Source organism: Ptychodera flava (genome assembly GCF_041260155.1).
Source record: "Ptychodera flava strain L36383 chromosome 3 unlocalized genomic scaffold, AS_Pfla_20210202 Scaffold_27__1_contigs__length_13241970_pilon, whole genome shotgun sequence".
Lineage (NCBI taxonomy): Eukaryota > Metazoa > Hemichordata > Enteropneusta > Ptychoderidae > Ptychodera > Ptychodera flava.
The window spans coordinates 1,800,942-1,816,226 of NW_027248281.1; the positions used below are offsets into that span (position 1 = coordinate 1,800,942).

General features: G+C 35.3%; 1 protein-coding gene across 2 annotated transcripts in view; it reads left to right on the plus strand.

Moving 5' to 3' along the window:
- LOC139126270 (DNA polymerase epsilon catalytic subunit A-like) overlaps nucleotides 1-11,340 on the plus strand; it is a 106,355-nt gene extending 95,015 nt beyond the window's left edge. The window contains exons 42-49 of one of the 2 annotated variants that reach the window (XM_070692315.1): nucleotides 319-448; nucleotides 3,628-3,701; nucleotides 4,836-5,032; nucleotides 6,519-6,657; nucleotides 8,201-8,415; nucleotides 8,815-8,947; nucleotides 10,255-10,364; nucleotides 10,750-11,340. In XM_070692315.1, coding sequence (XP_070548416.1) covers nucleotides 319-448; nucleotides 3,628-3,701; nucleotides 4,836-5,032; nucleotides 6,519-6,657; nucleotides 8,201-8,415; nucleotides 8,815-8,947; nucleotides 10,255-10,364; nucleotides 10,750-10,822 — 1,071 coding nt within the window. In that variant the 3' untranslated portion in view covers nucleotides 10,823-11,340. The remainder of the gene's footprint in view (nucleotides 1-318; nucleotides 449-3,627; nucleotides 3,702-4,835; nucleotides 5,033-6,518; nucleotides 6,658-8,200; nucleotides 8,416-8,814; nucleotides 8,948-10,254; nucleotides 10,365-10,749) is intronic. The other variant, XM_070692316.1, reaches the window with a different exon arrangement.
- Nucleotides 11,341-15,285: the final 3,945 nt, after the last annotated feature.

Below are 15,285 nucleotides of genomic sequence, written 5' to 3' on the forward strand. Positions count from 1 at the left end.
AACAATATCCTTTAATGACTGAGTTTACTTTGAAAGTTATACATGTTTGAAAGAATGCATTGAATGTGTCCTTACATCGGCATAGCGACGCACGCTACCCTGCCAACAGATAGCTGCGTTTCCAAAGCTAATTCGGACCAAACCCTGGCAAAGTGAAACAGTTTCAATTGAATATATTATTAGTATTATTAATATTAATATTATTATTGTTGTTGTTGTTTTTTATATCTGTATATTGAATAATGATCTTGGTGTTGCAATGACGCATTACTTAAAACTTATGTCTTGAAACTTGTAATATGCTTGCTTTTCTGTTAGGTTAACTACGGCGCTATTAAGGGAAAAGTAAAACCAGCAATCAACATGGCCGTTGCTTATGAAAATGATGAAGATGTAAATGAGGATGAGAATACAGAGAGAGAATTAGATGATGATGATGATGAGGAGGTCAGTAATGAAACATTCTTATTGTTTATGCCTTCATTGATTCAGTGATTGATAGTTCAAATTGTTAGACATGCCCTCATTCCTGACAGTTTTCCTTGTCAGCTTTTCTTCCTTTTCCAAGATCACATAATCTGGTGCTTGGCCTTGCAGTAAAATTATCTGAAGTGGCATCTGTGAATGCTGATTGTATAGCAATATTCAAATGGAAATGAACTCTGGTAAAAACAGACATTTCATTTGGTCTCTAATTCCCTTGGTTTTGACATGTTGGGGTTTGGACCTTAACAAGTTTCTCTCCAACAAATGATTAAATTGCCAAAAGAATTAATATTTGAACTATGAGTGATATGTACATGATTGGAGAATTGTCTATACCTTCCATACTGTACATGATTGGTGAATTGTCTATACCTTCCATACTGTACATGATTGGTGAATTGTCTATACCTTCCATACTGTACATGATTGGTGAATTGTCTATACCTTCCATACTGTACATGATTGGTGAATTGTCTATACCTTCCATACTGTACATGATTGGTGAATTGTCTATACCTTCCATACTGTACATGATTGGTGAATTGTCTATACCTTCCATACTGTACATGATTAGAGAATTGTCTATACCTTCCATACTGTACATGATTGGTGAATTGTCTATACCTTCCATACTGTACATGATTGGTGAATTGTCTATACCTTCCATACTGTACATGATTGGTGAATTGTCTATACCTTCCATACTGTACATGATTGGTGAATTGTCTATACCTTCCATACTGTACATGATTGGTGAATTGTCTATACCTTCCATACTGTACATGATTGGAGAATTGTCTATACCTTCCATACTGTACATGATTGGTGAATTGTCTATACCTTCCATACTGTACATGATTGGTGAATTGTCTATACCTTCCATACTGTACATGATTGGTGAATTGTCTATACCTTCCATACTGTACATGATTGGTGAATTGTCTATACCTTCCATACTGTACATGATTGGTGAATTGTCTATACCTTCCATACTGTACATGATTGGTGAATTGTCTATACCTTCCATACTGTACATGATTGGAGAATTGTCTATACCTTCCATACTGTACATGATTGGTGAATTGTCTATACCTTCCATACTGTACATGATTGGAGAATTGTCTATACCTTCCATACTGTACATGATTGGTGAATTGTCTATACCTTCCATACTGTACATGATTGGTGAATTGTCTATACCTTCCATACTGTACATGATTGGAGAATTGTCTATACCTTCCATACTGTACATGATTGGTGAATTGTCTATACCTTCCATACTGTACATGATTGGAGAATTGTCTATACCTTCCATACTGTACATGATTGGTGAATTGTCTATACCTTCCATACTGTACATGATTGGTGAATTGTCTATACCTTCCATACTGTACATGATTGGTGAATTGTCTATACCTTCCATACTGTACATGATTGGTGAATTGTCTATACCTTCCATACTGTACATGATTGGAGAATTGTCTATCCTTCCATACTGTACATGATTGGTGAATTGTCTGTACCTTCCATACTGTAAATGATTGGTGAATTGTCTATACCTTCCATACTGTACATGATTGGTGAATTGTCTATACCTTCCATACTGTACATGATTGGTGAATTGTCTATACCTTCCATACTGTACATGATTGGTGAATTGTCTATACCTTCCATACTGTACATGATTGGTGAATTGTCTATACCTTCCATACTGTACATGATTGGTGAATTGTCTGTATCTTCCATACTGTACATGATTGGTGAATTGTCTATACCTTCCATACTGTACATGATTGGAGAATTGTCTATACCTTCCATACTGTACATGATTGGTGAATTGTCTATACCTTCCATACTGTACATGATTGGTGAATTGTCTATACCTTATATACTGTACATGATTGGTGAATTGTCTATACCTTCCATACTGTACATGATTGGTGAATTGTCTATACCTTCCATACTGTACATGATTGGTGAATTGTCTATACCTTCCATACTGTACATGATTGGTGAATCGTCTATACCTTCCATACTGTACATGATTGGTGAATTGTCTATACCTTCCATACTGTACATGATTGGTGAATTGTCTATACCTTCCATACTGTACATGATTGGTGAATTGTCTATACCTTCCATACTGTACATGATTGGAGAATTGTCTATACCTTCATACTGTACATGATTGGTGAATTGTCTATACCTTACATACTGTACATGATTGGTGAATTGTCTATACCTTCCATACTGTACATGATTGGTGAATTGTCTATACCTTCCATACTGTACATGATTGGTGAATTGTCTATACCTTACATACTGTACATGATTGGTGAATTGTCTATACCTTCCATACTGTTCATGATTGGTGAATTGTCTATACCTTCCATACTGTACATGATTGGAGAATTGTCTATACCTTCCATACTGTACATGATTGGTGAATTGTCTATACCTTCCATACTGTACATGATTGGAGAATTGTCTATACCTTCCATACTGTACATGATTGGTGAATTGTCTATACCTTCCATACTGTACATGATTGGTAAATTGTCCAGGCCTGTCAATAGGAATTCTGTATAGGATGTACATATGCTTCACAAATCCTAGTGATAACATTGTTTGGTCTGTCATGGCAAACAAAATCTCACGAGTATTTTTTTTTGTTATTAGGCAGTGTAAAGGGCCAGTAGCTGTAACTTTTGACAATTTTTTCATCATTTTTGTTTTTATGTCAACTATAGTTTCTTGTTCTACTCCCCAAAGCATTTTGAGATGTAGAGTATACAGAGTATTTATCTCATCAACGAAGTCTGTCTATGTGTAACTGCATTGTTATTGTTGTCAAATGAATTCTAGTCCAGTCTAGAATTTAAATATAAACAGTAACAGTGCATTTTACACCTGTAGATACTGTGTTTATGAGCCAAGATGCAGTTCAATGTGTAGTTGACATACAACACAAAAATTGTGAAAAAATTCTCAAAAGTTCTATAGTATACGGATACTGTATACAAAAACAGTATTGTCTCTTTGCAACAGATGAAAGACATCCCTTTCATTTGGTACACAACATCTTCATTTAGCACAATATCTTTGTCATTGTTCTGACAAACCAAATCTGTTCTTTATTTCAGAATAACCTTGAGATGAATTGGAACATAATGCATTATTTACCGCAAGCTGGAGCTTGTCAGACAAACTTCAATGTGAGTATATCTTACCAGGGCTTTGTTTGATTGCTAGTACTGGTAGAAATACATTATTTATTGTACCAGATTAGTGAAAGCCCAGTAATTGTAACTTTTGATAATTTTTTTATATTTTCGTTGTGTGTATCAGCAATAGTTTCTAGATCTGCAATCCAGAGCCTGTTGAAATACCAAGTACTCAGCTTGTCAACAATCACTGTATATGTGTATCCTGCATTGTTTGTGTTGATAATCAGATTCAGGTCTGAACTATTGTCTGTTGACAATTCAATTGTCAGCAATAACAATTCACTGTCATGAACTGACACACTGCAGTGACAAACCAAATATTGGGTATTTCAAATGCTGTATTACTTACCAGCAAGAAACAGCAGTTGTTACAACAACAAAAATACTTAAGAAATTGTCAAAATTACTGTAGCTTTAGAGCAGTTGATGTGTTTGTTTGTGTTTGTTTGATGGGTTCTGAAAAAGACGCATTTCAAGTTTCATGTTCAACTGTTATCAACAAGTTCATTAATTCAGTAAGTGTAATCTGTGTTTGGTACAGACGTGTTTTATCAACTGTCCACACTTCTCTCTTCTTATTCCAGCACTGTGTGTCATCAAGTCAATTCCCAATCCTACCAATTCAACACATTGCCTCTCTCTGAGGGTCACTTCAGTCATTCCTCCTTCATTTGGACCTTGGATTCCATCCTGACCTTGATTCCAGCTCTTCCATCTCTTTAAAGCCACCATAGCTGTAACTCTTGAAATTTGTTGACTTGAAAATGGCTTTCTATTTTCTGTGGTTTTCTGTTTTCTGGTTGCTTGTAATTTTGAAGTAAAGCATTTTCAGTTTGTCACAATGCAGTTTATTGTGTGTTCACAAAGTGAGTAACATTTTGAGTGAATATTTGTGATGATTCGATTAAATGTTGTCATTTATCTTCAACCATGCTACAAACATTTTAACCATCACTTGCTAAGTTTGCCTAAAATTTGTGTTGCAATGGCTGATCATTACGACAGAAGATCCATATTTATATGACCTGTCATTTACTTGCTCCTAGCTGGCTAATTTTTATCTGTCGTTGAGTAGCTTACAACTGACTAGAGTTGTAATCATTGTCTTTGTTTGTTATTTAGTTGATCATAGGTGGCTACATTATCTCAGTTTATCAACAAATGAAACAAGAACATGACAGACATACTCCAGGTAACACACCAGTACGTCGTCGTGGAAACAGCCAAACACAGAAGAGCGGAGACATGACAGCGACACCTAGTACCGTCAGTTTCTCTCAGGAATTGGTATCAGGAGAAATGTCTCATAAATTGTTTGGGTAAGTCTTATCAAAACCTTGCACTCAATGCTTGACATTATGTATTCAATAGACTTGACATTATGTATTCAATAGACTTGACATTATGTATTCAATAGACTTGACATTATGTATTCAATAGACTTGACATTATGTATTCAATAGACTTGACATTATGTATTCAATAGACTTGACATTATGTATTCAATAGACTTGACATTATGTATTCAATAGACTTGACATGTATTCAATAGACTTGACATTATGTATTCAATAGACTTGACATTATGTATTCAATAGACTTGACATTATGTATTCAATAGACTTGAACATTATGTATTCAATAGACTTGACATTATGTATTCAATAGACTTGACATTATGTATTCAATAGACTTGACATTATGTATTCAATAGACTTGACATTATGTATTCAATAGACTTGACATTATGTATTCAATAGACTTGACATTATGTATTCAATAGACTTGACATTATGTATTCAATAGACTTGACATTATGTATTCAATAGACGTGAAACATTTAGAAAGTCCTGTACTCCATCAGCAGTGATTGCAGTCTTTCCTGCATCAATCCTTGGATTCACACATTAGATATGTCAGGGAAATGGTCCCAAGGCTGTCTTTTGGTAAAATTACTCTTTATAAGAAAATGATTGTAAATGACCTAACATTCAACCAAGGTAAAAGCTCCATGTAAAACCTCTGTGTAAAACCTCCGTTTACCATACATAGAATGACTGCTAATTTTACACCTGTGAAAAGCAGATGTTGGCAACTTTTGTCAGTGACAGTGTGAGTCAGTAACTTCTTAGACACAGATCATCCAGCAATGAGACTGTACTTGTAAAACTTTGGTATTCTTTGTTTTGAGGACACAGTAGTTTGTTGTTTGAAGGTGAAACAAGATTGATAACACCAGTGTATTGTTTCTGATAACACCAGTGTATTGTTTCTGATAACACCAGTGTATTGTTTCTGATAACACCAGTGTATTGTTTCTGGTAACACCAGTGTATTGTTTCTGGTAACACCAATATATTGTTTCAAGTAATTACAGAAATTCATGTCATCAAATCAGATCGTCTCTGTTAAGTTGTAAAGAGTCATTCTGTATTATCAAATTAAATGTTGGTACAAATCATTGAAGCCACTATCCAATACCAATAATTCAAGTGCATTTTCCGTAATGTCAAAACCATGTTTACCTTTTTCCGTTGACCCTTTCACCACCATGGTTTGGCCCAAACCACCATGGTTTGGCCCAAACCACCATGGTTTGGCCCAAACCACCATGGTTTGGCCCAAACCCATTGTTTTCAATGAGATGTGTGAACATCTTTACATGTGTTGCTAAATAGCTTTACTTTGCATATCTTAATCATCAAATGCTGTCTGTTGATAAAAATTATAGAAATCATCTGATCTCTGATGCTATGAAATCATCTTTTACATTGGAAATTGTTTTTACTTATTGTCTTTGCACAGGATTACCGTCAGGATTTTGAAGAAAGTGACTGGTAACCATAGCAACCATGGTAATGCTGCAGCAGAATTTCCACAACTTCCAGGATCTCATCTTCCATTGAACAATCCTGCATTGGAATTTGTCAAAGCAATTTGTAAGGTGAAACAGATACTGAAATAAAAAAACTATTTCAAACTCTTCTTATCTTACACAGAGATACATTTTTGTGACTATGATGGATCCAGTCCTATCTCTTGGGTTGGCCCAAACCTATTGTTTTCAGTTGAAACTACATGGATATCTATTTGGCAATGGAGATGACAAGGTTATAATAAAACTCATATCCCTGACCTGACAAACATATGCCCACTGCCCAATGCCAACAAACTTTACATTGAAACTTTTTGAGATCATACATATTATCACATGCACAAGCCAAGTTTGTCGTCTCCGAACAAAAAATACGGGATTTATTCTCTGGTCGTTCTACGTCACAACAACTCGCGTCTATGTCATCAATTTTGGTGCGTCGGACCTTTTTTTTGTCGATCTTCAGTGTGCTGGTAAATATGTAAACAAACAACATGGCGGCCGATGTTTCTCCCACGATCAAAAGTCATGTAAATCGACATTTTCACAGACTACGACATTGCCAATCCGAACAATGTAAACATAAGAGTGTACCGCCTGTATATTCCGAAGGAATTACGTGAATAATTTGCGGAAACAACGAACTCGAAGCTGGTCGCGTATACCGTGGGTTCCGTACGCATTGCAAACAGGGCCGGTCAGGCGCGACGTTTACAGTGTTCGCGCCGTGGAGATTCAGTCGATATTTGTTCCCGAAAAATAGCGTACGGTATCTTCGTCTGTGATAAATTTCTAGGACTATACTATCTTTGAAATAGAGTATAACTTTGCGGAAGGTAGCCTACGTGTAGACCGAGAGCTGTCATTTGCTCCACACACGAACGAACGTGAGCGCTAACGCACACGACGGACGACTGGAAATGATTGACAACTTGTGCACGGCGTACTGATATTTATTCCTAAAGTAGTTCAAAAGTTTAAACGCGGAATCGTCATGGAAAACTTATTTTATTTTGCAAAAAATAACGAATTCTTGGCTTGTGCATGTGATAAGTATATTATTCCCTAATATTTTTCTTCGTTCAGCTCGGAAAATACTCGTGACGTAATGACCGTGTCACCACTCGTCTTCGACTCGTGGTGACACGGTCATTACGTCACTCGTATTTTCCTTCGTTGAACGAAGAAAAATATAGGGAATAATATCTAATTACGTAGACAATAATGTACTTCCTCCAAGCCTGTAATGGACTCAAGCAAACTTTGCACAACATTTAGGAGGCGAAGCGGAGTACATTATGGGGTGCAAAGTTTGCTTGAGTCGATTATATGCTGGGAGGGGCTACATTTTTGCTATTATTTTATAGTTTTGGCGATGCCAGTGAATTTGTTGATGCAGAAAACACCCAGATCTGCAATGCTGGATAATTGGGTACATTTATAATCTGGGGATGACATCACAAAATTCACTGGTATTGACAAAGCTTTACAATTATTTCATATAATGCTAGATGTATGTCAGATTCCAAATTATAAAGATATGACTTTTGTCTGATATCTGTATTGCTATATACAAATGTTAATTGTCTTATTGATTTGTTTGTGTTGACAGGTGCTTGCATTGGATCCAAATATTACAAACCAAGTGACAAAGCTAAACAGGGATCTTTTGAAATTGATTGGAGTCGGTGAATTCTCTGAAGATGCCAAATGGACTGATCCGTGTATGTCATATGTACTTGCTGAGGTTATCTGTAAAGTGTGTAATCATTGTAGAGATTTAGATCTGTGCAGAGATCCTCTCCTTGTCCAGGATGAAAACTCAGTGTAAGCTCTATATTATCTCTCTCATTCAACTTGTTGATTTTTAATATGAGAATGATATGTGTCTGGATTTTCTGAGTTGATTGACAAACCAATGCCATTCATTTTATTGTGAGTTTGTCAATAGCCAGGCCTTAGCTACTTCCTCATTTTGATAAATTTGTATTTGATTGATTTAGTTAACTCTGGAAGAAAAAATAAGTAAATTAAAAACTGATTGACATGTGGACAGAAAATGCAATGAAGTCGCTTTAACTTCATTCCTCTCAGCTTGCTCAAATAAAAGGAAAAGTCATAAAATATCCTTTAATGCAGATGCAGAAACACAAATTAGTTTTTTCAGAAAAACTATTAACACAATACAAATTATGAATAAAATATTGTTTGATGTTTCCTTTTCAGTGCTCTGTGGCAGTGTGTACAGTGTAAAAGTGAATATGATGTGGATTCGATAGAGAGAGATTTGTTAGAAGCTGTACAGAGACTCTCTGTGGCTTTTACACTACAAGACCTGATCTGTGTCAAATGTAACATGGTTAGTATCATTACAAAGTTCAAAAAAATCTTATGAAATTGAAGTGACTAATGATATGAACAATATGTTTTCATCCCTTCAATTTGATTGTCAATGTAACCTGTAGAGATTTTAGTAAAATTTTGCCTTGAGTTTGTGGTTCATCTTTTGATAGTACTATGGGAAAACAGTCATTGAGAAAATATGGTGAATTGTGAGAGTCAGAAAAGAAGGCTAGTCAGCTGAAAGATTACTTCCAGTGAGCAAGGTGGGGAAACCTGGATATGGTTTGATCAACATGGTTGATAGTTGTCAGTATGGAGGTACTATAACACAGGCAGTCAATGTTTTTCAGCGTATTGAGCTTTTCATCTTTCATGGATGATGATCTTCATCAGAATGACAAAAAGAAATGAGTTATTGATAGTTGACCACTAGATGGCGGGCGGTATGATCAACTGATTGTAAATATGGGGTATTTCAAAACCCCAATCTCTGTTTATTTGTGGATTGTAACGTCCAATGTTAATGGCTTCTCGGATCTTCCTTGGTAAGTCAAACTGTGCTGAATCAATGATAATAATGGAATTTCAATCGATATAGTGATGGAATTGATGTGCATGTTGGGATAGGGCTGATGAAATTGTCTTATCTCTAACGGATTTCCGATGTTCGTTAATTCCTGTTTTAAGTTGTCTACCTGTCTCACTGATGTAAATTTGGTCACAATCCTCACACGGTATCTGGTATATTGTACCATATCGCTGTTCTTGGGCTGTTTTGCCCTTAGGAGAAACAAGAAGTTGCCGTAAAGTATGATGGGGTTTGAAAGCAATGGACATGCTGTGTTTCCTGTAAATTCTGGGTTTTAGATATGATTTGGCAATCTTCTCGTAGCCATGACTTTTTCTAGACTTTTGTTATATAAATTAAGTTGTTCAACAAAATAAAGTTAAACATTCATGGATCACAAATGTAAACCATATTGAATGCGACAATGTTTAAACTTGCATTATATTCCAGTTAAATCTGAGTTAGAAAAAGTACTTCACAAAAATTTTATGGCTAAATCTTGTTTGGTAGGTTTGTATTTCAAAGGATAGCCTCATAGGGATGTACCACACTGATATGGTGACATGGTGGCTGTAACATAATTATGTTATCAGCCTCAGTCAAGTTACAATTTGAATTGTGTACCTGAGACTGAGAAACTCTGTCAGTGTTACAGAAACTTTACTATCATATATGTTCATAATTATATATTCATAATTATAGTGTTTTCTAATCAACCTTTGATCATAATGCTGATATATTTTACTTTTTTTCAGATCAAAGCCCTGAATATGCCATTGCATTGTGAGTGTGCTGGTGACTTCAAAGTAACCCTGTCATATGATACTTTCCACAAGAAAATGAGAGTATTCAGGAACATTGCAGAGTGAGTAGAAGTCATGCCATATATGGTGACCTGACTTCCTTATATGGTATTGAAATTATCTCATAAGGCAGTTAGTTTCAATTTAAAACAATGGATGAGATGATAATACAACAACTCATACTTCGTATGGTAATTAGATTACCATATTTGGTATTAGATACCATATACTAGCAAGAGAATCAGTTTCCATGGAAAATAAAAGCCCTGTCAAATGTCATCTCAGAGTACTCAAGGCTTTGTATTGTCCTGAATTTTTTTGTCATCAACTGTGAAAGAATTATAACCTTTCTGAATACAGTAATCTTTATTAATGAAAATAACATTCAACAAAGTTCCAAGATTCCATACATTCCATGTACCAACGCAATATTTGTTCTTTTAACAGACACTACAAGATGAATTTACTAGAAGAAAGTGTTTCATGGATTTTGGAAATGAACTCCCAGAAAATCAACTGAGAGATGTGTGGATGGGAGGGAGTTCTTGATTGGTCCAAAATAACTCCAACAGCATCAATAAGTTCCACAAAAAGACATGTTTACAAGCCATACTGTATATTGACTTAAAAAATACATTCAATTGTTCACATTCAATGGTTTTTACATGAAACATCAATGAAGTCCTTTACTTCTAAATTACTTTTTTAATTTATCAACATTAAAATAAATAATACAATGACATTCATGCCTTCAAAGCATTACACTGAAAGCATTTGTAAGTTGTAATTGATAAACGTTTTTTGTATTCTTTCTTTCTTGAAATAAAATTCCATAACACTTAGTATATAATGACATCAACCATGTGATGTCATATATTAAAGTGTACGGAATAACAATAAAATTAGTTGCAGTGAAAGCGTAAACTGACTTTGCTTGAATATTAAAAACCAGATCTTTAATGTATATTTCTAGACTGTTTTATTGTACAAGTAATTAACTATTATAGAAATAAAGTTTGTATGTGTTTTTGAACATTACATTGGTAGCAATTCATTTATGTGTTTTTGAACATTACATTGGTAGCAATTCACGTGTGTGTTTTTGAATGTTACATTGGTAGCAATTCATGTATTTGTTATTAACTCCTATAGAATGCCTCAAAATGGTTTAAACCTATGCAGAATGTAGGTATTTAACCTTTGACCTTTTCAAAGTGCATGTGACCATAGCAGTAACTAGCATAGCTGTTACTTCTTTACAGTCCCAGAACACTTCATCAACCACCTTTGCTTCAGTAATTTTGAGTTGACTTTGGGATCATAACAAAAAATGTTCCCTGAGAAAAGAAAATAACAAAGCAATCTATTGGAAACAATTATTGAACATTACAAAGTTTAACATTTCAAGATTTTGTATTCAATAGAAACAAACTCAAAGTTGACAGTCTCATCATTCTGTCAATCTCCGTGTATCAGTTCCCCTCCATCCATCAGTCTGTAGACCAAATTTGTCGAGCTCATAACTAAGAATAATTACACCAAATGTAACCAGCTTAGGTATGTGAAATGTTTTGACGATTACCTAGAACTTGGTGGAATCTTAAACAGGAACTTCCCCTTTTGTAAATATATGCTAATGTAAAAAAGCCACGCTACTGATCTGACGTACCCTGTTTTGTCCTAGAATCTTATGATTTTACCATGTTTCAGGCGTTCATTATCATTGAATCTTGCATATGTCTCTGAATATATAGCGACTTATAATGAGTCGAAAATTAACTGAAAAAATGTTCCGTTTTTGTCAGAGAACGCATATGTTTCAAAATGTGTTCCCTGTACGACCATTTGACCTGTCTTTGCATTTGTTGCGAAAGTGCCCATCATGATTATTCAAATTCTCATATGGTCAAAGCAATGCTATGAGAATTCAAATACTCCCGCCCAGTGTACATGCAAATGGCTGCGTCATCAGTAATAGCCCTATTGTGCGCCCACTGCCCAGTAAGTTCCCGTTTAAAGATGTGGCTTGCACAATTATGACAAAAATTAAAATTTTTCATTAATTTCAAAAATTGTCATTAATATCAACACTATTACTTTGATATTTGGTACAAATGGTAGTTTGGTTCCTATAGAAGATTCAATTTGGACTTGTGAAAATTATAGTGAAATTGACATTTGTAAATGTTCTGGCCAAATTTCTCAATTTTTCATCTTTCATTAAATGCTGGTCCTACACTTTCAAATTTAGTTCACAGGTTCCTAGGACCCTTGTAAAAGTCAAGACAGCCGTTTCAATTATATCCATAGAGAGTATTTATGATGTAGAGAAATTGTGAAAGTACATTTGGAGATAATTTTTGGTATAGTGTGAAGGAAATATACATCAATTTCTAAGAAAAATTCAAAAGAGTTGTACACGAGATAGTAACATGCCCGCACTTTTAAAATATTGACCATACACAAGAATAATTAACACGATTGGAACTAATTTTGAATAATTGGATGGTGAACTAATGTCTTTAAAATCTGCAAATGTAAGCTCATTTACTTTTCTTTTTACGTTACACACTTGTTTCTATTGTAGTATCACAACGTTCAGCTATAGGGCACCTACCGTTTTTGAGAAATTTGAAAAATATGAAGATCCAATTATCCCAAATTAGTTCCAATCGTGTTAATTAGATGTGTTGCCTAAAAAGTTTATTGACCTGCACTTGAGATAAACACCTACTTGAAGTGCTTTTTTAAAGATCCTGATTTCATAGGTATACAGTATGCATACAGCTGTTACTATGGTGATGACTCAAAGCAGTACCTACAAAAAATTACACAGTGACGAAATGCGATTGAAAGAAACCGCAAATTATAATCAATGAGATTATTGTCCAATAATGTATCGAGAAGACAAATATAGATGCAAATTTGAAGAAAACCAATTAACACAATTGGAACTATTTTGTGATTATAAGATCTTGAGCATTTTGTTAAAATCTATTTAAAAATCATCAATCTAACAGTGTTTTTGTGTGAAGGTGGGGGCAAATTTCATAAATTATTGATAATTGCACAATCATCAAATACATCTCGAGCAAATTTACATTTTTGTCTAGCTTTTCGCTTGCTTAGGAAAATAGAACCCATTAAACGTAACTGGTTTGTCTGTTTTATTTAGTTTAAGTCAAAATACAAATTCCCTTTCCAAGGTTGATTTGTAGGCATTTACTGTTTTCACCAAAGGATGCATGATAAAATTTTAAATTTTCGATGAGAAAATGGCCTGCTACCTCTACCCAAATTAGTTCTGCTGTAGTGTATGTTTTTTTGGTGATCTCTCTTTCAAATGATTTGGTAGATGTTAAGAAAATGTCTTGTACATTTATTTATTTCATATACAAGGAAATGAGACTTGGTAAATTTGATAAAACTACCCTTTTCTAGTGAGTGTGCTAATTAATGTTGGAAAATTTTACAAAATCACTGAATTATTTCAGCCCTTCAATTAAAAATGAACTGTTTTTGGTAGATGCAAAGAAATGTAATCAATATCATCTGTCTGTTGAAACCTTAAAATATTAACGGCGGAAACCAACAGTTTTTGTCTGGAATTTTTAGGGACTGTGCAGAGATGTCTTGCAGCTTTCAGGGACCACTCCGAGGAGACCCTAAATCTTTTAGAGACCACACTGAATTGACCTTGAAAACTTTCAGGGACCACCCAGATGAGTCCTTCAAAATTTTAGGGACCACAGATGTGACCCTGAATCTTTCAAGGACTATCCTGGTGTGACCTTGAAACTTTCAGGGACCACCCAGATGAGTCTTGAAACTTTCAGGGACCACCCAGATGTGACCCTGAATCTTTCAAGGACTATCCCGGTGTGCCCTTGAAACTTTCAGGGACTATCCTGGTGTGACCTTCGCTCGTCAGCTTGTGCATTCACAAGCATTACTTGGTAAAGCTGACAGGCAGAGGAATCACTGGAAAGATTTGGTCCAACTTCCTGCACATAAGCGTCAATATTCAGCACCTCGAAGTTAAGATTATGTAATGGCTTAACCCGGCGTCCTCATGGCTCCGATGTGTGACTGGTCGGCCGGCGCTCAAACATGTCATTGCATATTAATCATGCAACGAGATCTACAAGGCATGTTCTCCCTGGCATAAATGTGATGAACTGGGCAGTGGCTGAACCTTCAGTCGATTTAAACAAGCGTCCTGACGATTAATGACAATGTACTCGTTTGTTGAAGTATGCTGTCCGAGCCGACGCGACGCTGGTAAACAATTTGCATGATGGCATATTCCATTTTAATCCACAGGGACACCTAGAGCGCATCGCGCGATTGTGTAAGGTCCCGAGTAAGGTACATGTTGCTCTTTTATGCTGTAAAGTTTTCCTACCGCTTAAAATACTGTGGTTGTATGTTACAGTCTTCATGATTAATTTGGACATGTAGTCAATGATGCTTTTCTCGTTAAGCGAGACACCGAATCGTACATCAAATAATATGGTCCTTGCTAATTAACATAATAAAGGTCACGGGTTACATTGTTGTGAGACTCTGCATTGTTTCAAGTCGATTGTGTAAACGTTCGAATGAATTTTGTCCACTGCACTAATTCCTTCGTCGGGAAAGGTTACTGATTCTGAATGTAGGACGTCCATTACCTCAATTATTTATTGACAGCACTACATGGAAAGCAACGGAATACTGGATATCGCCGATGAATTTGATGTATGTTACCTAGGTCCTTTGTGGAGTGACAGAGCTGTTCCCGATCTCGACAATGTCAGCAAACTGTAATCGTAGCGTGGACATGACTAAGTCTATGAGTCCTTGAATAATCGCAATCATACCAATCCATAATCCAATAACACTAGGTCAAAATTTGTAAGACAATAGTTGTAAACATAGACACAAAACAGCACAGAAGAGACAGTAAATAGACGGTACAAACAAAGTCAAATTCATGAAAGA